We start from the raw sequence: 23,897 nt of genomic DNA, 5'->3' as shown, positions 1-23,897 counted from the left end.
GCGGCCTCACCAGAAACCAGCCCTGCTGGCATCCAGTCTGCTGGCACCCTGTCTGAGCCCCCAGGACTGTGAGAGCATCAGTGGCTGTGGTTTGAGCCACCCTGCCAGCCGGAGCTGAGTCGGTGTGTTTGAGTTTCCAAAGTTCATGTTTAGGAAATTCTTTCAGAAAGGACACGTGAGTAACACACTTTCCGTGTCCTTACTAGTCTAAAATATCTTTATTTGGTGCTGCCACCCGAATTCTAGTTTGGCTGGGTATATGATTCTAGATAAAAACCCAGGCCCCACGGTGTCTGAGAGCCTGCAGGGTGGGGGGAGCCAGGGCAAGGGCACAGGGACGCTGAGTCGCAGCTTGAGGGGCTCAAGGACAATGCTGGGGCCTGGGCCGGGGAGAATGAAGAAGAGGGAGTGGGGGACTGGGGGCAGATCGTGAGTTTGGACCTCAGGCGCCTGCAGTGTGGCCATGGGGAGACGGCCACAGGAGGTGCCCTCGGGCCACGGGAAGCTTGGCCCTGGGTTGGCAGAGGTTTCAGCGGCCAAGACACAGCCCCGACCACCGCCCGTCTGTATTTTTATTTGCAGGAAGCACAGAAGAGCCGGCCAGGTGCTATGGGACAGCAGATGTAACGTCCAGTTTCCCAACATTCCTGGTGCTCCTGATGGTTTATGCTGATGGTTTGTGACTTGCTGACACTAAAGAGGGTGCCCCCACCCACACCCACTGCCCACCCTCCCTGGGCACAGAGGGAGCGCCGTGTGCAGGAGAGCCCTGTGGGGGGACCCTGAGGCCGGCACAGGCAGGGACCCTCTGTGTCTCTGGGGAAGGCCTGCACTCACCGGCCTCCTGCCCCTACTCAGCTTTGATGGTGACCCAGCTGTGGACTGGGGTTCCCACGGTGCCCACCCAGGCCAGGGGAAGGTCTGAGTCAGGTTATGGTGGAGGCAATCTTGAAGGCAAAGCCTGAGAAGGGGGCCACAGGGGAACCCCAACTCTCTAGGAAACACAAGCCTCAGGCCGATGCACCTCTGGTGGGGGACCTGCTCCTCACGACAGCATCAGCAGGAAGGACTTGACTCTGGCCAGAGCCAAAGCTGCCAGGAGACCCAGTCCCTGGACCTGCCACCTGCCGGCTCAGGAGAGGCAGTGATGGCTGGTGGGGTCCCGTGGCCACCACAACCCTGAGGAAATGCAGTGTGACCAGAGCCAGCCTGTCCCCTGCCTTGGCTCCCCTCTCAGGGCGCCTGGCCACCGCCTTCTGGTTACAAACTCGTCTGGTGGGTGATTCAAGTTGGCAGTGAGGGGTGGCAGATCCCCAAACCACATCACCCAGTGCCCTCGTCTGCCGAGGTCCACAGCTGCATCCGTGCAGCCGAAGTCTCCAGGGGCCGAGGACTGACCAGCCCTGCCTGAGCCTGCGGTCAGTAGTAAGCCCCAAACAGAGTGGCCACCTTCTGGAGAATGGCCTTGTGGTTGGCGTGTAGTGGGATGCGCTTGTCCACGACCTGCCATCGGACGGACACCCCTGGGTCGCAGGCATGCAGGTGCTGCAAGGACAGAAGCAATGCTGACCTGGAGCTGCGCCTCCATCCAGCACCCCAAGCATCACATGCCCCCCCATCTCCGGGCCTTGCTGTGGTCTCGCCTGGGCTTTCATCACAGGGGATCAAAACCGCCTACTTCAGGCCCAACTCAGAAAACATCCACAGGGCCCTGAAAGCCCTCGAGTGAAAACAGGGCAGGCAGTTTACGCTGAAGTGTTCTGTCCTGCAGATAAGGTCCTGGGTTTATGCCCTGGACCTGTTGGTCCCAGTTCTGGATTAGGGACATGTGAGTACAGGGGACAGTATCCCCAAAAGGTATATAAACCAGCCTCCCCCGCTGCAAGCTGGGGGCCAAAGGGGGGCCCCATCTCAGGGTCCCTGGCCAGCTCTGGCCCTGGCCCCAGAGCCCATCAGCCCCCTCCCTGCAGGCCCCACACCTCCCCCAACCCGAGCCCCATACAGAATTCAGCCTCTTCAGCTCCACGTCTGTCTGGTCTGGGAAGTGGATGCTGATGGCCACTGTCTCGATCCAGGCGTTGTCCGTGTTCCGAGGGTCGTCCACGTAGCCTTTGTACACCTGGGAGGCAGCACAGGGTGAGCCGGTCCACCCATCGGACCCTAAGCCCTGCCGGCTTTCTTCTAGAGCAAGGGACCTCGCTGTCCCCAAGCCCTGTCCGGGCCTGGGACATGCTGAGCACAGCTGCCCACAGCACGCAAGCCCCTGGCCTGGCTCTCTCCCTGTCTGCCCAGCTGCTTCCCTACACTGCTTCAGCCTTGACCAGCACACTGTGGGGCCCACAGGCTCCCTCATCTCCCTCCTGGCCTCTGCCTGGCATCCAGACCCACCTGGACTGTCCACAGAGGGATTAAAAATGAAGGCGGACCTTGAAAACATCAGACAAGTGAAAAACGCCAGACACTAAAGGCCACGGGCTGTGCGTTCCACTTAAGATAAACGTCCAGAACAGGCGAACCCAGAGACAGAGAGCAGATCAGTGGTGGCCCGGGGCTGGCGGAGGGGAAGAAGTGGCTGCAGATGGGGTGCAGCGTCTCCTTTTGGGGTGACGGAAATGTTTTGGAATTAGATAGAGGTGACGGTCACACAACACCGACAGTGGACTAAATGCCACTGAACTGTTTGCTTTAAAATGGTTAATTTTATGCTGTTCGAATATCACCTTGATCAATAAACTAATTATTTTTACAAAGTAAGGAAAAGGGAGATGGCAGTGTCCCAGAGGGACAAACCGTGGGACATGGGACAAGCCATGTGGACCTGCCAGGTTTGCAGGTTAAAACTGAAATTTCTAGCAATCACCGGTTACATCCGCACATTTGGCAGGAACAGGACGGGGGCAGCTTAGATGCCACCTAGAGGACTGTTTAAACAAATCACGGCACAAAATACATACAGTCTACAGAACATTATATAGTCTTGAGAAAGAGGGAAATTTGTAAATGTGGACCTAAAAATATGACCAAGGCCAATGACGTGGACAGCAAGGAGGAGAGAAAGGAGGCGGCGCGGCCTCTTGCTGAGGGAGCGTGTGCGAGCCTGAGCCTGAGCCTGAGCCTGAGCCTGAGCCTGAGCCGGGGCCTGAGCCTGAGCCTTGAACCTGAGCCTGAGCCTGAGCCTGAGCCTGAGCCTGAGCCTTGAGCCTGAGCCTGAGCCGGGGCCGGGGCCTGAGCCTTGAGCCTGAGCCTGAGCCGGGGCCTCCTGCTGAGGGAGCCTGTGTGAGCCTGAGCCTGAGCCTGAGCCTGAGCCTGAGCCTGGGCCTGAGCCTGAGCCTGAGCCTGAGCCTGGGCCTGAGCCTTGAGCCTTGAGCCTGAGCCTGAGCCTTGAGCCTGAGCCTTGAGCCTGAGCCTGAGCCGGGGCCTCCTGCTGAGGGAGCCTGTGTGAGCCTGAGCCTGAGCCTGAGCCTGAGCCTGAGCCTGAGCCTGAGCCTGAGCCTGAGCCTGAGCCTGAGCCGGGGCCTGAGCCAGGGCCTCCTGCTGAGGGAGCCTGTGCGAGCCTGAGCCTGGGCCTGGGCCTGAGCCGGGGCCTGAGCCTGAGCCTGAGCCTGAGCCTGAGCCTGAGCCTTGAGCCTGAGCCTTGAGCCTGAGCCTGAGCCGGGGCCTGAGCCAGGGCCTCCTGCTGAGGGAGCCTGTGCGAGCCTGAGCCTGAGCCTGAGCCTGACCCGGGGCCTCTTGCTGGGGGAGCGTGTGTGAGCCTGAGCGCGGGCAGAGCCAGGGCCACGCCGCACAGCGCGAGAGGAAGTGACCAGGCGCCTGCGCCCTGCGCACCAGGCTGGGGTAGAGGCGGCCTCGATGTTCACTGTCTACCCTGCTGCCCTCGGGTGTCATAGCAAACACGTGTTGCTTTTGTAATTGAGAAAGGATTCAATAAGGCAAGCAGGCCTGACAAACGTGTGGGGACCCAGCTTCATGTCCCCGACAGGGCTTGGCAGCCGGGGACTGGCATCCCCAAACCCCTCTGCCCTGGGAGGCACCGATGCTGAGGGTCCTCCTGAGAGCCAGCTGTGCTCAGGGCAACGGTGAGTGTGGGAAGACAGGGTGGACCCCAGGCCTGCCCCCTTGATTTAGAGAGAGGACAATCGGGACAGAGAGGGAAGGCGAGGAGGCCCCAAGCTGCGGCCACGTGCCCTGGCCCCAGCTCCTTCCACCGGGAGCTTGGAGATGCGGGACGGAGCGGTTCCTGTGTCCCCGGCTCACCCTGCAGCCCTCACGGCCAGCGCACTGCGGGGGCTCAGGACACACAGCAGGACCACCTACCTCCGTGCCCTGCATCAGCAGGTTCTCGAAGCCAGGCCAGAACTCCCTCTGGAGGACCTGCTTCAGCTTCCGAGGCAGCGTCTCTCCCGGTTCACAGGAGCCCTGAGCAGAGAGGGAGGCGGACGCTGGTCCCCAAGGCCATCCAGGGACCCACCTCCACTGGCCACAAGCCCTGCTGGGCAGCCAGCCAGACCCCCAGAGCCGTAGGCCGACAAGCGTCTGGCAGCCTGTCTCAGGGCCAGAGTGACACTGCCCAGAGCCCACTGCCCGCATCAGCCGGCTCCACAGCAGGGCTGTGAGGCCAAAGGCACAGCCTTGGAGGGGTGCACGCGGGCGCCAGTGCTTCTCAGCTCCTGGGAGGTGCCAGCGCCCTGACCTCCACCAGCTGGCCACCACCTGGGCCGTGTTTTTACTGTTCGCGTTCCTCAGACCCCATCTCTTACCTCTGCTCCCCACCCTGGGTTCCAGTCATTCCTAAGGCCACCTGCCTATGGACACGGCCCCACCCCAACCCCTGTATCTAGGGCACCCTGTATGTTATTCAAAGTCCCTCACAGTCCATGCCATGTCCATTCTGCCTCGGACTTAGAAGAACCCTGCAGCCCCCCCCCCCACTAGCTGCAGGGTTCACGGCTGCAGGGGCCAGAGCTGCCCAGCACCCCGGAATCTGCGTTGGGGCCTGAAGACCTGCGGTACCAGGTCTTCCAGAACATTCCCAGTACCTGGCTTTGTCATAAGAACCAGGGACAGAACCCAGAACAGCCCAGGGCAGAGGCCACAGGTGGGTGCCGTTCAGCCAGTGGATGGAATGGCAGAAGGACAAATGACCGAGGGATGGACAGACGGCCGGGTGGCTCACCCCGGGCAAGGCGCAGCATTCTGAGAGTTCGTCCTCCACCACCAGCACCTCCAGCACTTTCTTTATGCTCCGCCAGCAAATGGCTCCGTCCTGGTTCCTCCTCCACCTGCAGAGGGACCCAGCTCACACCTCCCGCCGGGGCCTGTCAGCCCACTGCCAGCACCACAGGCCAAGCCGTCTCCCTGGGGCCCAGCCCTGTCCCCCTTCCTGAGGACCTGCTCCGGTCAGAACCATCAGGGTGCCCTCCCCACTCGCATGACCACTGGGAGCACTAGGGCGGCCAACTCCTGGGAGAATGTTTTTTAGGGACCTGCCTGGTCCACACCTATGAGTTCCCCGTATTTTCAGTTTATGTGGGTTAGGGTGCCCTGGTTACTTTGGCTCTCTTCCCACAGGGCTCTAAGGGAGGGGACCGCAGGGAAGGGAGCCTCTGTGGGGATGGGGAATGGGCCTGGGCTTTTCCAGGGGGGCACAGACCTTCCTGCCCTGTGTTTTGGGGTGCATCTTGTTTACCCAGACCCTACCTGGAGGCTGCTGCCATGTACCAAATAAGAGCTGTCCCCTGGGCAATCTGGGCGCATGGGGCGGGGCCCAGAGGTGAGTCCCTCAGATGAATGGGTGACTTCATGTCATTGTCACTGGCATACTCACCGAGTGACCACGGGTTGCAGTGTGTGGTTGGGTCCAAAGCATCTGAGGCCCCCACGCCCTCTCAGCCCTGTGCGGCCCATGGGGTTCCTGGGATGGAGAGGGGTCTGTTCAGCCTGCCACCTGCCACTCGGAGAACCAGTCCATTGGGAACCCAAGGTGGGGGCCTCAGGTTACTATGGGGTCAGTTGGGAGCAAAAGTCTGGCCCCACTGTAGATGCAGAAGGGGTTAAAGTGGCCTTCGTGTCCCCCAGAGAGCACAGGACTGCCCCATCGTGCCACACCCCGTCTGGGGGGGGAGGGCAGTGCAGGTTCAGGACCAGGCACCCAGAGGCATCCAATGGCTGTGGCCACAGACACCAGCTTGGATCCGGAGGGGGAAGACCGGTTCCGAGCACATGGGCTCGTCTCTGCTCCCCGAGCCCAGGACACTAACACGGGGATAGTGTTCCCCGCCGGGCAGGACCGCCTCCTTTCGCCCTGCCAGGTCCTCTTAGGAATAACAAATTCTGGACACTGGAGTTGGTTCATGTGAATCCACCACTAAAACAGCACGGAGAAATTCATCATCCGCGTCTGACCTGCTGTCCCAGCCCATGAGTCTAGCCCATCCTCTAGATCCTGGCACCCCTTTCCAGAACATTCCAGGGGGCCCGCCACTTCCCCCTCCCTCAGGCCCTTTGCTCCGCCTACTCCTTGGGGTTCCCCATGTCCCTGGCCATCTGTCCCCCTCTGATTCTGATGGACCCCAGCCAGCCCCTTCCTCCTCCTCAGGCCCAGGGCAGGTGGCTCCTTTGACCCAGGAGCTCGGGACTGGCACAGGCTGGCATATGGTCAGCCTTCGCCAAGCTCCCGCTGCCTGGTTTGCCCGAGAGAGAAAACCTGATCCCAGAAGCAAAACCCCAAAGGCCCCCAATGAGGGCGGCAATGTGGGCAGGACAGGGCCGCACTCACAGAGGGAACCCGTCCTGAACCATGTAGCTGCCGTGGAAGCTCCGGCGGTCCCTGGGCCCATCCACGGCGTTGTAGGTGACCCCAGTCAGAGGGTCCAGGGCGCTGGGAGGAAACGAGCAGTCAGGTCCCGATCAGAGAAGGCGAGAAGGTGGGGGCAGAGGGCTGGGGCGACCACACCTCGGACAGGCACCCAGCAGAGGACAGGAGGCCCCTCCCAGGGCGGCAGGCACCCCCGGCCACATGCCCCTCCCAGCATGTTCCCAGCCCTTGGGAACAGCACAGCAACCTATCCAGGCAGGAAGCAGCCCCTCGCCCTGGGGGGGTCCTGGCGGCCACCCTGGAGCACCCGGGGGGGGGGGGTGAGAAAGGGGTGGGAGGGCCGAGAAGGAGCCCACTCACTTTCCCAAGGGGTCCACCAAGTCCTTGTCCTTCCTCTCAGCCGAGTAAAAGGGAGGATTATAGATGAGGAACTCTGTCTGCACAAAACAAGGGGCTCTCCTCAGACTGTCAGCCCCCCAAAGCTCAAGGCCGACACCTAGACAACTGCAGGCAGCGCTTCTCTTCTGAGTGCTCACAGCCAGGGACCCCAAGGACACCCCAAGGCGCCCATGGCAGCCCTGAGCTGGGGCGGACCCTACGCCTGGGGCTGGCCCCGGAACGGGCGGTCTGGGGGAACCTCCCCAGGTCGGGTGGGGTCTATGCTGGACTTGAGAGGTGAGGATTCCCACTGACAGGGACGGGAGGAGGCGAGGGGAGCAACAGCCCGGAATGTTCCAGAAAGGCCAGACACAAAGTCTGGGGGTGGGGTGGATGCCATCACCTATGTCTCCCTTGCTCTCCCTCCCTCTCTCTCCAATGCTTTCACCCACCTGGCACTCTGAAAGGGGCACTGATCATGCACTGGGAACAGTGGGACCTGGGACAAGTGGGGTCACTAGAGGTGATGGGCAGTTGGCGCTCTGTGTGGATCAGAGGCCCACCGATCGCTCTGGGCTCAGGTCTCAGCTCCGCCACCTCTAGCTGTGTGGACCTGCACGACTCAGTGTCCTCATTAGTCCACTGTGTCCCTGTGAGGCCACAGTGGGCCAGCCCACCCCGGTGCCCGGCTATATCTGAGGGTTCAGGGCAAGACAGCTCCCTCCCAGAACACCGGCCACCCCAGGCTGGCAGGGATGCAGCCAGGACCGGCACTCACCTCCCAGGGCACCTTCTCGTTGGGCACGGGGAAACGCATGATGGGGGAGTTGGGGTAGAGGAGGTGCCGGGCATTCACATGGTGGGTGTCACCCAGGTCCTCCTCCTTCTGCCTGCTGTCCAGCTCTGGGTCCTGCCCCTCTGAGACCTTCTGGGATGCTGGGGACAGCCACACGAGCGTGGGCAAAGCTCGCCAGGCCCAGGCATCTGGCCCATAGAACAGGGCATCCTCTACAGTCCTTTCCCCAAACTGGGCTGCCTCCCCTTCCCCTAGCCTAGGCCGAACACCAGCCCTGAAGGGACATCCTCCCAGGGGCCCCCAGCACCGTGGCCCTGGGAGGACAGGGGTCAGGGTCCGGCAGCATGCCCCCCGCCGGCACGCTCCGTGTGCAGCTACTAGTGGGGGTCCTGGTAACTAGCTGGACTCAAGCCCTCAGGAAAACCGTGTAATGAAGGAGGCACCTCTGTTCCTTGGGGGCCAGCAGCCCCAGGAGGGCTCCTCATGCCTGGTTTCTAGCTGGTCACAAATTCGGGAACAGAGGCTTTGCTTTCTGTCACCCAGGCCATGTGGCTGGGTCTCAGGTATCGCCTGGAGCTGCCCCCCTCTGGAGTATGATGCACAGGAGGACGGGCCCCCCTGGGCCAGGCCTCCTCCTGGAAAGTCCCCAACCTGGTCAGGTCAGAGGAGACTCGGCCGCACGCGCACTGTGCGACAGCTTCCTCCAGGCCCAGCAAGAGCCCTCCCGCCGCCTCTCCTCCCGTCCCTGGACTCAAAAGCACACGGCCACCCACTCACCTAGGACAGGGGCGTCCCCCTCCGAGCCAAAGCCGCCGCCTCTCAGGGTCTTTATGATCCAGTGCAGCGCTCTGGTTGTCTGGGCCACCTGGAAATTATGTCCCAAATAGATCTGGTCAACTCCAGCCCCACACAGCAGGCCCGCCCCTCTGGCTGCCTGCTCCCTAAGCAGCCGCGGAAACGAGCAGGGCTCTGCCAGGAGGGCTGAGGGCAGCCAGGGCTGTGGGAGGGCTGAGGGCACCCGCAACTGACTCGGGACAGGTCGCAGGAGGCCAGAGGAGGGCACGAGAGTGGTGCCTCGCAGTGCAGGGTGCTGGAGCTCGGCCAGGGAACCCTGATGGGATTTTCCAGGGGACAAAAAAGGAGCCTCTTCCCAGTAGGTGCCCCGGCAAACTCCTTCTCTGGGTTGTTCCCCAGTGTACTCCTTCTCAAAGCCATCACATGGCATAGGGACCAGCCAGGCCCATCAGATCTGTGCCCACGAATGCAGGCCCCAGCCCGAGACCCACCTGCTTCTCCAGGGAGGCCAATCTCTGCTCCATGGAGCCCGAGCCCTTCAGACGGTCCATTTCCAGCAGGTCGACCATGGAGTCCACCCTGGAAGAGTGCACAGCTGAGCCCGCGGGGATAGGAGGAAACAGCCCGGGCTCCGCCAGCCTTAATTTCAGGCATCTTCCGCTTAATTTGAAAGTATTTACAGTTCACGTTGCTGTATAGACCGGATGCTGCCTAGTGCCCAAGGACGGAAATACCTCAGCCAGCGGATGCCCCAGGCTCCCGCCACCACTGACCACTCACAGAGCATCCTGGGCGAGAGAGGCAGGCGTGAGTGCGCACATGCCTGAGCCCCTCACCAGCAAACTACCGCTGGGCACCACTGGGGTTTGCAGGGAAGAGGGGCAGTGCTGTCATTTGGGGAATGACTGCTCGGATTTGCTATAATGTGGGAATCTCACCCAACTTTGGCTGGCTGTGTTTATGGTTAAAATAACTCCATGGTACCCTGGCCGGTGTGGCTCTGTGTTTAGAGCACTGGCCTGCGGACCGAAGGATTGCAGATTCGTGTCTGGTCAAGGGCATGTACCTGGGTTGAGGGTTCACTCCCCACCCCTGGCTGAGTCGCGTGAAGGAGGCAACCAATCAATGTCTATCACATCAACGTTTCTCTCTCCCCCTCCCTCCTTCCCTCCCTTCTAAATGCTCTCTGAAAAGCAATGGAAAAAATACCCTCAGGTGAGGAATAACAAAATAATAATAATAATAATTCCAAGCCCAATCCACCCAGCCCCTGTCTATGGCCAGGTGTCTTCACGTCCTGTCTCCTGTGGTGCCAACCATAGACTGGTCTGTGATAACGTGGGCAACCATTTTAACAGCAATGAATGCTGAGCTGGGCTGCAGCCCACTCTGAACGGTTATCTAGGGAAAGGGAAGACAATATCCACTGAAGGCCGGGAGGTAACTTTCGCCCTTGTTATGTATTGCTTAATTTCCCGTGCCCGTCCCAGCCAGCCTGGTGAATATGCTGCTTGGCGACTGGGGAGAAGGCGACAGTGTGTGTTTGGCTGCGTGACTCAGTCACTATGATGAGCCGGGACTGTCTCCAGTTGCAGATGGAGCTTGTCCGAGACCCCACCCCATCACCAACACACCGGTGCCCCAGGGTGTGGGTGCAGGAGGGTCGGCTCAGCAGGGGACCGTGCTGCCTCTGGGCCTCGGATCCCTCACCAGGGAGTGGACCCAGGGAGAGAAGGTGCCCTGCGGGAGCACCATCGTCATCACTCATGTGCCATGTGCCATAAAGCCACACACACAGCCAGTGCGGATGGGTGCCCGGCAGTCTCAGCTCAGGCAGTGCTCAGGCCTCACACATGCTCCCCTGTGCTCTGGAAGCCACTCCAGGCCACGGGCACTGTCGCTGTCACCATTTCACAGGTGAGCTGAGAGAGGTGGAGAAAGGCAGACGCCATCTCTAAGGAGAGGTAGGGAGCCCACCCTCTTGGCTGCTCCCCAAGGACACCCTCTTCATGGCCTGCGGGAACCTCTGTGCCGGGTGCAGGAGCTGCCAGAGCTACATGTCCCCATGTTCCCTCCCTTCTCCTGGCCCATAGTGAGACACACACAAGCAGCAGGACCCAACTCTTCCATGTCTGTGTCCAGGGCAGCCAGGTCCTCCAGTGCCCACAGGGCTGAGGGGTGGGGTGGAGAGAAGGGAGCTGAGAGATTTCTCCCCCAACACCAACCTCAAACCCTGGAAGGAAGTGGGGTGGGAGGAGCTGAGGACGGTGCTGAGTGGGCCTGAGCGCTGGGCGGGCTACCCCAGCCCTGCGGGAGCCGCTCACTGTCCGCCCTCCCAGTCCTCCAGTTGGCCTCCTGCAGGGGCCCACCTGCCCCTCTGCCAGCCCACCTGCCCCTGCCTTCCAGGGTCAGCCTCACCCACAGCACAGGCGGCCTTCCCAGGACCCAGAGGGAGGGCTGTGGGTCAGCTGGAAGACACGGGCCCCGTGTTGGTAGCATTGCTGGGACCATGGCACTGAGGTCTCCCGTCCCAGGTGACCAGTTGCTGGGCCTCCCCCAGGTGGGCTATGTCTCTAGTATGTCTTAGAACTGAATGGGGCTGCGTCGTTTCACCGAGGGGGCCGCCTGGGCCTCCGGACCTGTTGCTAATGTCTTGGATCTTCTGCTCCGGCCTCTGCTTCTGCTGGGCCTGCTGGTTCTGCAGGTAGTTCTCCTTCAGGTACATCTCCCAGGCCAGGAGCGCCGCCTCTTCATTCTTCTCCAGCCTGTTTTCTGGGGGGCAGATGGAGGGACCCAGACTCTGTGCACGGAGAACACGCGAGGAGGCTCCGGCCCACTCGAGGGCCCTCCTGAGGGGCTCTGCCCCCTGAGCAGTGGCAGGAGCTCATCCACGCCCAGCCCCAAGGGGACTGGACTGTCTGCCTCCTCCCCAAGCTTCCAGGGTTCTAGAAGGAGCCACCACAGCCCCCCCCCCCCCCCGGGCCCACCCCTGGTCCCAGAGACTGCTGAGAGCACACATACTTGGGAGGGCCCGGCTTACTGAGCTGCTTGTGCCGCTTGGCGGGAATCTTCAGGATGACCCTCTTGATGAAGAGATGCAGGTGGCTGAGCAGGATGAAGGGGGGGGGCGCGGGGGGCCGGCCCTGGTACTCCTCGATCAGGTCGTGGCGCTGGAACTTCCAGATCTGGTCCGTGTGCTCCTGCACCTGCTGGAACGTGTAGCTGGCGGGAGGCGAGGAGCATGCTGGTTACGCGAGAATGGCAATGGACGGACGGCCAGAGCGCTTACCCACCCACTCCCTGCCCTGGGGGCCGGGGGCCGCCCATAGACAGACACACGTCCCAGGAGGGAGATTCTAGAGGCAGAAAAAGGCAACTGACTAGCCGGACCCAGATTCCGAGCCTGAGAGCCGTGGTGGGAAGGAAGAAGGGGCACCTGCACGTGGCGCTTACACGCCCGGTCGGTGATAAAACAAAGCACACGCGTGAGGGGAGATGGACATGTCCTGGCATTGAACTCTGAAAGGAGTGTTTGTCTGGACCTGACAAACAGAGGGACCGTGTCTTCAACAGGCTGGCATGTCTGTTCTCTGCATGCCCGCGGTCCTGCAGGCGGGCCTGGCGGATCCGGAGGCCAGAGGCCCCGGGGAGGCCAGCAGGGCAGAAACACGCTTGGTTTACTCACTACAGGGACAGAACCCTGCCCGGTGGTCCCCTCTGACCTCTGTATCAGAGTTCCAGGGTCTGTCACAGGAAATCAAAAAGTGGCGACCTCAGCAAGTTAGCTGGTAAAAGGGGACGAGAGAGGCACCCACCCAAACCAGGAATGTACAGATTTTCACAAGGGCCACAGGCCCCGTGGGCCCGGGAGAGCAGCATTTTACTAAGTGCTGACATGCGTTTCTCCACAGTGAGGGGTGACCTCAGGCAGGCCACTGCCTGTCCAGCTGGTTCCCTCATCTGCAAAGCGGGAGGGAGGCCTGCACAGAAAGCTCCTACCCTCAGGATCCTATTTCATGCACACAGACAACCTGCAAAATAGTATTTTCTCCGAGAGGACAGAGGCTGAGCGAAGCTGAATGTATTTCCCAAGAGCCCTGCATGCGAATCCCGCTGCCCCCCTACCCCAGCCCCTACAGGGAGCCTGACTTCTCCATGAGACTCCCAGAGATTCCTTGACCGTGAACCTGGAGTCCACTCCTACAGCACCACAGACCCCAGGAGCAGGGAAGAGTGAGATTTTGCCCACCCCCAGACCCCCGCGGCCTCCTGCAGCATGGTCCATGGGCTGAAATGACCAGAGCCGCTGGTCCCGCGACAGCAGAGCTCTGGACAGATGCAGCAGTGACCAGGGAGAGTGGCTGGTACGTTCCAGCCTGGGTTGAACAAGACGCCCCAGAGCACCAGGGTCTCGGGTCTGGGCTCAGGCTCCACCCACACCGTTGGCGGCGGTGACAGGAGGACAGTGAGCTGTGCGGCCTGAGCGAGCCCCCCACGGCGCTCACTTGAACATGGCGATGAGCAGGTTGAGCAGCAGGATGTTCGTGAAGAGCAGATACAGGCAGAGCAGGATGACCGTCAGCCACTCGGGGAAGATGGGCTGGCGTCGGGTGGCATCGCTCTCAGGGCACTTGGGCTTGTAGGGGTCGGTGCCATTGGGGCTACACTGGTCCGGGTTGAAGTCCACACCTAGCATGGGGATGGGGCAGGGGGCAAAGAAAACCATGCAGTCACAAGGCCTGGACACCTGCGCATCTGGGTGACCTCAGCTGGCAGCTTAGCCCTAAAGCCCAAAAAGAGGTGGTCATCCACCCCCAAGCATCCTCTGAGGGCAGGGGAGTGTGGCTGCCAAGGGAAGCCCCAGGAACCAGCCTCCTCTCCAGGCTGGCACGTGATCCTGCCCAGGACCCAGCCGTCCCCACCAGCCCTTTCCGAGGCCCCGGGCAGGGGCCGGCTCCAGGAAGGCTGCTGTCATTGCTGACACACAGGTTCCCAGCCTGAGAGCCCCATGCAGTGGAGAGAATTCAACAGGGAAAAACGAACAACTATTGAAAAGAGAAAGAGACAGGAGACGACAAAATGCTGCAGAGGCGATGTACTGAGAGGCAAGCAGGTGACCACAGACCAAACGCAGCCCCCACACCGGCAGAGAAAGGAGGCCAGATAACAAAACATCACTGGGATTCAGCTCGTGCGCGACAGGCCTAAGGAAACATACCAAGTCGTTAACCGCGGTTAACTCTGGGGTGTAAGATTAGGGAGCACATTTTTCTTTATACTTACCTTAAATTTAAAAATTTTTCAACGAGTATGCACTGTGTGGTAATTATATTTTTTGAAAGTGTTACTAGTTTTCTGAGATGGAGACTCACTGTAACAGTGACAAATATCTACACTAAAAAGAAAAGCTTGAACTAATAACACAGCCTTCCACTTCAGTGAGCTAAAAAGAGAAAAGCCGGCTAAACCCAAAGCAAGCGGGAGAAAGTAAGAAAGATCAGAAAGCAAATAAATAAAATAAAATACATGTGTTTTTAAAAAACAAAGAAAATGAATAAACCCAAAATCTGGTTCTTGAAAATGATCGATAGAATTACAACCCTTTATCTATACTGATCAAGGGGGGAAAAAGAAATGGCTCAAGTTACTAAAACCATAAACGAAAGAGGGAACATTACTACCAATCTTTCTTTTTGTAGTATAAAGAAATACTACAAAAAACGGTATGCTAACAAATTCGGTAACAGAAAAACAGACAAATTCCTAGAGAGACATAAACCTCCAAAAGTGACTGGAGAAGAAATAGAAAGTACAAATAGACCTATAACAGGTAAAAAGATTGAATTAGTAATTTTAAAAGTTCACGCCCAGATGGCTTCACTGGGAAAATCTACCAAATGTTTAAAGAAGAATTAAAACCAGTATTTCACACACTTTTCCAAAATATAAAAAAGGAGGGAATACTTCCTAAGTCACTCTGTGAGGCCAGCATCACCTGATACCAAAAGAAGGCAAAACATTACAAGAAAACTACAGACTAATACCCTTTGTGGATATAAATGCAAAAATCCTGTTTAAAGGAAACTGAGCCCAGCAACATATAAAGAGAATTATACACTGTGACCAAGTGAGACACATCCCAGGAATGCACAGCTGGTTTAACATCTGAAAATCAATTAATATAATGCCACCGTATTAATAGCATAAAGAACAGAAGCCATATGAACACTTCAATAGATACGGGAAAAGCATTTGACAAAATCTAACAGCCTTTCATAATAAAAACCCTCAAGAAACCAGAATAGAGGGGCACTTCTTGAACAAGATCAAGGACATTTACAGAAAACCCACCACATCATACTTAATAGTGAAAGACTGAAAGCTTCCCACCTCCTAAGATCCTTCTATTCAACATTGTACCAGAGATTCTAGCAGGATAATTAGGCAAGAAAAATAAATAAAAGGCATCCAGATTGGAAAGGACAAGTAAAGGTCTCTCTGTTTGCAGATGACATGATCTTCTATAGAGCAAATCCCAAGGAATTCATTAAAAAATCTACTGGCACTAAAAAGAAGTTGGGCAAGGCCTCAGGATACAAAATATGGTATACTTCTATACAGTAGCAGTAAACAATCCCAAACAAAATTAATAAAACAATTCTATTTACAATAGTATGAAAAAGAGTAAAACACTTAGGAATAAATTTAATAAAAGTAGTACAACTTATACGCTGAAAACTACAAAATGTTATTGACAGAAATTAAGATCAAATAAGTGGAAAGACATTCCATGTTCACAATCAAAATCCCAGATGCCTTGTTTGTTTGTTTGTTTGAAAAATGGATCAGCTGATCCAAAAATTCATGTGGATCCAAGGGACCCAAAACAATCTTGAAAAAGAACAAAGTTGAAGGACTCAGACTTTCAGAATTTAAAACCTACTACAAAGCTACAGTAACCAAGACAGTGTGGTACTGGCACGAGGTCAGACATACCGATCAATGGAACAGAATTGAGAGCCTAGAGATAAACTCTTTCATTAATGGTTGATTGATTTTAGCAAAGATGCCACGATAATTCGACAGGGAAAGAATAATTTTTTCAACAAATATCCAGAAATAACTGGATCTCTGCATGCCAAAGAACACTACATACAAAAATAATTCAAGTAGATCAAAGGTCCCAAGTAAGAGCTAAAGCTATAAAACTCTAACAATAACAACACAGGCATAAATCTTCACAGACTTGGGTTAGGCAGTGGGTTTTTAGATATGACACCAAAAGCACAAATGATAAAAAAAGACTGATGAACTGAACTTCACCCCACTGGAACGGCTAGAAGCAAAAAAAGGCAGCCAGTAACAAGTGCAGGTGGAGATGCGGAGAAACTGGACCCCTCATGCACTGCTGGTGGGATAAACATGGCGCAGCTGCTGTGGAATGGAGTTTTCTCAAAAAGTCAAGCATGGAGTTACCATCTAACCCAGCAGTTTCACTGGTAGGTATATATCCGGGAGAAATAAAAATATGTCCACCCCAAAACTCATAAATAACTATTCATAGGTACATTGTTCATAGCAGCCAAAAAGTGGAAACAACTCGAGTGTTCACTCACTGAGGAAGACACAAAAGGTGGTCTATCCACACAATGGAATATTATTCAGTCACAAAAAAGAAATGAAATATTGATACAGGCTATGATATGGACGAATCTTGAAAACATTCTGCTCAGTAAAAGCAAGACACAAAAGACTGACTACGTATCACATTAGCCAATTTATACGCAGTGTCCACAAAGGACGTTCTCTCCGTAGAGACGGAACGTGGAACAGAGGTTGCCGGTGGCTGAGCGGAGGAGGGAATGGGTGGTGACTGCTAATTCATAGTGGGCGTCTTTTGGGGGGGGTGCAAATATTCTAAAAGTAGATACTAAATTTTAGATTCTGAAATTAGTAAATAAAGAAAAAACTCAGTATGCAAAGCGTTCTCTCCACCTAGGGAAGGGGGAAGCCACGTCTGACTGGGGGAAGCACCAATGTTGGGGAGGTGGTGTCGCTGGTGCCCCAGCGCCCCACGCTCAGCCCACCCAGATCTCGGGCGGAGCTCGAGGACAGCTCAGCGGCCGCGCCCCAGCTGATGCCCCCCACCGGACAGCGTGTGCACCTGCCCTCTTGCCGGGGGAACTCTGGGAGCTCCCGCCCGGGCAACGCGAGCAGGTGGGAAGCGCCCAGGGCCCCCTCCTCATCCCGGGGCTCGCAGGGCCCCTGCTGGAGTGGGGGCCCCTTTGCCAAGCCGCCGGGGCCCCGGCCTACCGTCGATGTAGGCTGGGATCTGCCCGAAGATGGTGAGGTACGACTGGTACACGACCCCCCGGAAGATCCAGTCCACGCGGCTCTCGTTGTGAATGAGGATGGCCTGCTTGGCCACCCCGAAGGACACAACCCACACGGCCAGCAGGAAGAGGAAGAAGAAGACGTCCTTCATCTGCGGAGACAGGGCACCGGCTGTAGCCGCTCGCGCCCCCTCCCCGGCGCAGGCGGACCCCGCCCTCCCGGCTGCGCCCCTGGGGCTGCCCCCGTGTCCCAGTGGGGTCCTGAGCACCCCGCAATGTGTAGGAGGGGCTGGATGTGACCGTGGCCCACAGAGGGGAGCAAAAGGAGCTGTAACAGGGACCAGGAATGCACTGTGCAGATCAGGGTGCCTGGAAGGGGTGACATATAGGAAAAGACCTGAGACAGGAGGTGGGAGCCAGGAGCAAGCAGGGACGTGGGAACTGAGGGGTGTGCTTAAGCCCTGGTGCACCTCACTTGCAACCTGCGCCAGGGCCCCTCGCCCCTTACCATCCGCTTCACGATGATTATCTTGGGCCCCAGGGTCTTACTGACGGTGAATATATGCATCAGCCGGAGGCAGAACATGATGAAGTCCAGAGACAGGACGATGCGCCCGGGGTACAGCAGTCCCGGGATCAGCCTGGCCCGGGGCAGAGGCGGGCACCTCAGCCTGCTGCTCCCAGGGCCTGTCCCCAGCCACACGCCCACCTGCCCAAACCCATCTGTGCCCTGGAGGCAAAGGGCTCTGGTGACTCCTGGGCCCCAAGGTACTAAAAATTAGGTGTGAGCTCGGGGGGCAGAGTCCCCAGTGGAGGTGTGGGGGGCATTCTCCAGAAAGCTCTGGAAGTCCAGCCCCGGCAGGTAGCCAGGCTGTGCAGGACGGAGAAAGTGGGCCGTGGCACGGTGGCAGACACACATGGCCTTCATGGGCAGTGGAGAGGCCAAGGGCACAGCAGAATGGAGCCACCCCACCTGTGCACATGAGGAGCCATCCTCTGCTCCCACAGTCCCCAGGGTGGGCAGGGTGACAGAGGTAGCTGAGCCCGCGAGGTGGCCGGTTTTGATCCCAGTCCCGAACCCTGTGGGCGCCCCGAGGGGAGAAAGCGTCTCATGCCCACCTGCAGGTCAGCCCTGCTATGAAGAGCAGGATGGCGGCGATGTCCAGCTTGTTCCAGAAATCACTGAAGTACAGGAGCGCCATCTTCACCAGCCCATACTCGTCGGGGTGGTAGAGGAGCTGCGAGGGGACGCGTTAGGGGAGGCCTGGCCTGCTGTCACTCTAGCCTTACCCCATGCAAAACACCGGCTCCTTCCTGGAGAGCAAGGCTAGCTGGGGAGGGGAGGGGTTTCCGCCACCCGGGTCACCACCTCCTCCGGCTGCCCTGAGCCCAGCCTGCCCCACTGTCAGGAGCCGGCTCACCCCGCCCTCCAGCTTCCTGCAGCAGCTCCAAGAAGAGGGGTAGCCTCTGGAGCGACCATGGGAGCCTGTCAGGGGCCCCCTGCGCCCCTCTGGGTACCAGAGCCCAGACCTAGGCGGCTGCAGGGTGAGGCAGGTGGCCCCATGGGAACAACCAGGTCTCTTCACGGCACCACCAGACTGACTCAGGGAGAGGGCCGTGCCCTCAGTTCTGGGGCCACCCCGTGCGGCTGGAGCTTGGCCCCTCGTGGCTGCAGGAGGCTGTGGGGGGAGGAGTTCAGGGGGGAGGCCGCAGACAGGGCGGCCACACCACCTGCCCGCACCTCCTGCCACTGCTCCAGGTCCTGACGGGCTGTGGCGGTTACACAGTGTGAGCAAAATGGGCCACGGGCCACGTGAGACAACGACCGAGCCTGTGGCAGGTGGGAGGGGACCGGCGGACGGGGTCCCCGAGGGCTGCGAGGAAGGGCGGGACGTACCTGCCGCAGCTCCTCGCAGACCAGGGAGAAGAGCCAGAGGTAGATGAGGCGCTCGCACCAGGAGGGCGAGGGCTGAAAGTCCACCATGAGCACGTAGGCGAAGAGGCAGAGGAAGGAGAAGTAGGACAGGATGTTCAGGTGGAAGACGACCACTGGCGCGTTGAAGAAGGCGCGGACCCGCGCCAGGCCCCGCACCGCACGCAGCCTCCGGTCCCTGGGTGACAGCGAGGCTGTGAGGGGCCCGGCCAACGGGAACCAAGCCCGTGTGCTTGGGGGTGCCCGCATGTGCTCACACCATGTGGCAGGGAATGGAGGCACCCCCCTATAGCCCACATATGCAGCTACAACAGAGGGTCCCACCAGACACCCCGCAGAGCAAGGACCCCACAGAGCCTGCAGCCTGGTTCCGCCAGGGCCATGACAAATCCTCAGGCCACCAGAGCACTCGGGGCAGGTGGGAGCTCAGGGCAGATGGATGCTCAGGGAAGGTGAATGCTTGGGGACGATAAGTGTTCGAGCAGGGTGGGGACTTCACACAAGTGGGGCCCCTCCCTCTGCCTCCTGCCCAGATGCATCCCCACCATTCTAGGATCCAGTCACAGCTCTGAGGATAGGTGCAACTTGCCCCCTGCAAGGGCATTTGGGATGAAAGGTCCTGAGCCCCTGGGCCTCGCCCGCAGCCCCGCAGCCCCGCAACCAGCGGCACCTGAAGGAGACGAGGCCAGTGGAGAGCAGCGGAAAGACCAGCATGCACAGGATCACCCGCCAGAGCCCGTTGTCCACAGACAGCTGGCCCCACCACACCTTGGTCAGGAAGGCCTGCAGACAGGAGGCCAGCTTCAGGACAGTGGGCCCCGCACCCTACCCTGACCTCGGCCACCCTGTGCCCCACCCCTGAGGGTGAGTCCACACGCTAAGCACAGCACCCTCCGGGCCCCTCAACCATGCGATTCAGTGGGTGGCACAGGGCAGGCCCCACCACCCGCCAACTGAGAGGCTCCAGGTGGGACAGGCTGGGCTCTCCCAAAGGTAACGGGGAAGAGGGGTGTCACATCCGGGCTTCTGGCTCAGGGCCCATCTTCCCTGGCTCTCACCAGCTGGCCCCTCTGAGCATCGTGGGGGGGGGGGAGACAGGACTTCTCCCCACCGTGTCCCAGCACGGCATGACACATAACACTCCATGGACACGGTGACAGCACAGAGCCACGCTCAAGGAAATGCTGTTTCACAGGCACCAACGCACGTAGAGGACCTCCCTGCCCACAGCACGCCACCCTCTCCCCAAGGGCCCAGGTAGGAGGCTGACGCTTGGCTCCTGGGGCCTCCTGGAGGGGGGTTCCCAGGCAGGAACACTCCGTGTGGAGGTGACCGATGGCCCTGGTGACCCACCACCCGCTCTCACTTAGCATTGATTTTCTCCTCTGTAAACAGGGAGGAGGGAGGGCCAGCGGGGTCTGCAGCACGTGACTGACTGTCAGGCACCGTCCCTGGGCCCCGAGGACCTGAAACTTGTGAACACATGTGCCATCTACTCGAGTGGAGGCTGCATCCCCCCGACAGCACCGTGGGTGGCTATGTCTGGAAGCAGGTCCTCAGAAGGTCACCTGGATGCCCCCGTGGGACACGAACTTCATGTCCTTGGCCTCCAGGGCCAGCTGCAGGCAGGTGGTCCTCCCCCAGGCCTCTGACACACGGATGAGCAGCTTCTGTGCTCTCTCTTCGTCCTTCCGGTAGCACTCGGTGAAGACCCCTGGCGGAGGCAGAAGATCTAGGTCACAGCAGCAGTGTCCTCATCACTGACGATGGGGACAGGGTCACAGAGCCCCTCCAGATGGCATAGCCTGGACAGGAGCGGGGCTGAAACCAAGGCGAGGACCCCAGGGGGACCCGGGGAGCTGGGCGAGCCGGAGGCCACAGCCCCGCAGAGCTCACCAATGGCTCTGTGCTCGAACTGGTCGGCGAGCGCCAGCATGTCCTCAGAGCTGTCTGTGTCTTCCTCCTCTTTGGAGAGCTCCTTGAGGATCTTGGTGCAGGCCAAGGCCGCAGCGATGCAGTCCTGGCTCTGGGGCGGGGGAGCCACAGTGAGGACCCGCATGGTCCTGCCCAGGAGCCCGACACACTGCCCAGCGGCGGTGGAAGCAGGGACCCTGAACAGCATGGGCCGCTGGGCACTACTTGTTGCGGCCCCTCGATGCAAACCACTGGGGTCAACCGCAGCAGCATGTTCGCCCGGTACTGGCAGTGGGAGCGGTCTGCTTGCCAGAAGGCCCGCTTGCCCACCCAAAACACAGCCTGGCCCCAGGGTGTTAGCACAGCCCCGCTGGCACGAGGCCCAGAGTTCCCGGAGCATCTGGTCAGCCCCGGGTGTGGGGCTGAGGGTCAGAGAGCACCAATGGGGAGAAGCAGGCCAGGCCCATGGGACTCTCCGTCCCGGCTCAGGGCTCCCTGCCTCAGTGGCACCGCCAGTGCGAAGCACCAGAGTGGGACTAAGAAAATCTCAAGGAAGGCTCTCAAAGCACAGCCCGGAGGTGCTGGGTCTAGGAGCTGCATTGGCCCAGCACAAGGGGCTGGTGCCCGAGCCTGAGTCTGAGTCCCACAGAGCACCCCGAGGCCACAGTCAGGCCCGGCCCAGCCGCTGACCCACCATGCCCCCAGGAGAGAACCTCCCAGAACCCCCGCCAATGCCTCGCTGCTGGGGACACTCGGGAGGGAGCCAACTCCTCAAGAGCAGTTTGGAAATGCCAGTACTAAAACAGGGGCCTCTCTGAAAAAAATTATAAAATTTTACTTTTCCTTTAACAGGTGAATCAGCTGGAACCAGGCTCAGAGCAGGGGCATCGGGGCCTGCCCTCATCTAAGGCAGAGATGGTCTCCACTGGGATCCCCAACAGCCAAAGGAGAGAGATGCGGCCCTCCAGGATGAAACCTGCCCTGCGCCTCCACGGGACAGAACGGCCACAGCTCACACGCTGAGCCCCAGAACCCACGTGGGCCCCAGAGGCCGGCTCTTCCTGGCCAGCCTCCTCCCTGCACAGACCAGAGGAGTTTGTGCGGCTCACCTTTTGAAAAATTCTTTCCTTGCCTGGAGCCAAGCCCTCTGTTCTCAACACCGGGCTCCCTGAGTCCCTTCAGGTGCTGTGACGCCCACTGTCCTCACTCCACAGCTGTGCATCACCCCACCTGCTGCCGGCCCTGGGCCCGCTGGCCAGGTTCTCTGCTGGAGCCCTGTCACTGGTCCATCCATAGCCACTTATCTGGTTACCTGAGCCCAGATGATTTCTGCCAGCTCCCGGCGGTTCTGAACGACGGCCCAGATGAGAAGATCGCGGACTGGGTCCATGGTGAAGGTGATGTGGCCTGATGAGCGTTTGTAGAGAGACCGGAGACTCACTCCCTGCACCTGGTGAGCAGCACACAGTCAGAACCCCCGCTGAGGTCCCCACCAGCATCAGCTTCCCCAGGGGGCCTGGTGGGGTGAAGGTCCTGAGCACAGTCCACATCTTCTCAACCTCTGTCCCTGAAGGGCGAGCCTCTTTTTAAAAATATTTTTATTGATTTCAGAGAGAGGAAGGGAGAGGGAGAAACAGAAACATCAATGATGAGAGAGAATCATTGATCGGCTGCCTCCTACACGCCCCCTACGGGAGATCAAGCCTGCAACCTGGGCATGTGCCCTGACCAGGAATTGAACCATGACCTCTGGTTCATAGGTCAATGCTCAACTGCTAAGCCACACCGGCCAGGGCGTGACCTGCATTTTCAACGACACCCTAGACTGTTCTCATGAACACTGGGATTCTAAAACTATCACTCTGGACACACATAGAAACATCCAGAAAGTGAGATACCAGTCAGCTCCTGCACCACTTGTAGATCGTGTTACACTCCAGGCAGCTCAGGGTTCCTCACTCCTATCTGACAGCATCAAAGCCCTTTTCTACGAATAAAAATTCTAACAAGGAGTCTGTTAGCAGAGTCATGGCTGTGAGCTCCTCAGGGATCTACACAGTGTCTTGTAAAAGAGAAACGGTGCAGAAAAAGAGCTGCTGAGCAGACACGTGAACAGGAGGGCACCTGGGCTGCAGACACATTCAACCTACATAGTGACACAGGAACCAGGCTTCCTGGCCAGTCAGTAAGCAAACACATACGCAGTCCAGAAACAATTGCCAGAGGTAGAGAACACATTTTCTGTCTCACACACAAAACTGCACTTTCTTTAAGTGGGTTTGGAAATTTTCTGAAGGCTTATCTTTATTTAAAAAAATTAGTTTATCTTTTACATTATAGACATGCTTAAGTGTGAGCTTCCACTTTTCAAGCACCTTCCACCGGGTACCTTAAATACACTGGAATCAAGAATAGCAGAACCGTGGACATGTAAAACTGAGCCACAGCCTCGTCTTTCTCAGGGGTCAGGCATAGCTTGCCTGGGACTATGAACAGATATGAAAACTGGAAAGAAGTGGGTCATTTTCTAGCAGAAAAGAAAAACAAAACCCAATCTGACCTTAGAACAGACAAGAAACCTAAACAAATAAATTATCAGGAAAGAAACTGAGGATGTTATCAGAAGAGCTACTACCCAAAAAGGCCCCAGGCCCTGACGGACTCACAGGGGAGTCTGCTGAGCTGGTAAAAAGCAGTGAGTTCCAGCCACATAAACTGTTCCAGAGCAGGGAAAGATGGAAGGCTTCCCAATGAATTTTACAAGACTAACGTAAAATCGGCACCAGAACCTGACAAAACTACAGCCAAAGCCTTAAACATTCTGATGCAAAAACCCTGAAAACATTAGAAACAGAATCCAACGTCCTATTAAACACGTCTTGCACTGCAATCAAGGTGAGAGTCAAAACAGCAACAAAAACATTTCACTATCAG

General features: G+C 58.1%; 1 protein-coding gene across 5 annotated transcripts in view; it reads right to left on the bottom strand.

Moving 5' to 3' along the window:
- Positions 1-1,202: 1,202 nt before the first annotated feature.
- TRPM2 (transient receptor potential cation channel subfamily M member 2) overlaps positions 1,203-23,897 on the bottom strand; it is a 39,683-nt gene continuing 16,988 nt past the window's right edge. For 2 of the 5 annotated variants that reach the window (XM_087817947.1, XM_087817948.1), the window contains 20 exons: positions 22,276-22,413; positions 20,946-21,075; positions 20,618-20,763; positions 19,720-19,832; positions 19,014-19,227; positions 18,236-18,354; positions 17,625-17,757; positions 17,097-17,268; positions 13,289-13,472; positions 11,824-12,005; positions 11,423-11,555; positions 9,275-9,362; positions 8,766-8,853; positions 7,971-8,128; positions 7,175-7,251; positions 5,825-5,911; positions 5,174-5,279; positions 4,315-4,416; positions 2,003-2,119; positions 1,203-1,545 (listed from right to left, as the gene is read on the bottom strand). In XM_087817947.1, coding sequence (XP_087674073.1) covers positions 1,420-1,545; positions 2,003-2,119; positions 4,315-4,416; positions 5,174-5,279; positions 5,825-5,911; positions 7,175-7,251; positions 7,971-8,128; positions 8,766-8,853; positions 9,275-9,362; positions 11,423-11,555; positions 11,824-12,005; positions 13,289-13,472; positions 17,097-17,268; positions 17,625-17,757; positions 18,236-18,354; positions 19,014-19,227; positions 19,720-19,832; positions 20,618-20,763; positions 20,946-21,075; positions 22,276-22,413 — 2,613 coding nt within the window. In that variant the 3' untranslated portion in view covers positions 1,203-1,419. Of the gene's footprint in view, positions 1,546-2,002; positions 2,120-4,314; positions 4,417-5,173; positions 5,280-5,824; positions 5,912-6,775; positions 6,878-7,174; positions 7,252-7,970; positions 8,159-8,747; positions 8,854-9,274; positions 9,423-11,422; positions 11,556-11,823; positions 12,006-13,288; positions 13,473-17,096; positions 17,269-17,624; positions 17,758-18,235; positions 18,355-19,013; positions 19,228-19,719; positions 19,833-20,617; positions 20,764-20,945; positions 21,076-22,275; positions 22,414-23,897 lie in introns of all 5 variants that reach the window. The other 3 variants (XM_087817946.1, XM_016213487.2, XM_087817945.1) reach the window with 3 other exon arrangements.

This window comes from Miniopterus natalensis, chromosome 6, assembly GCF_054644295.1.
Source record: "Miniopterus natalensis isolate mMinNat1 chromosome 6, mMinNat1.hap1, whole genome shotgun sequence".
NCBI lineage: Eukaryota > Metazoa > Chordata > Mammalia > Chiroptera > Miniopteridae > Miniopterus > Miniopterus natalensis.
Note: the sequence above shows the minus strand (reverse complement) of the source record. Positions and strands in the feature narration are given on the sequence as shown.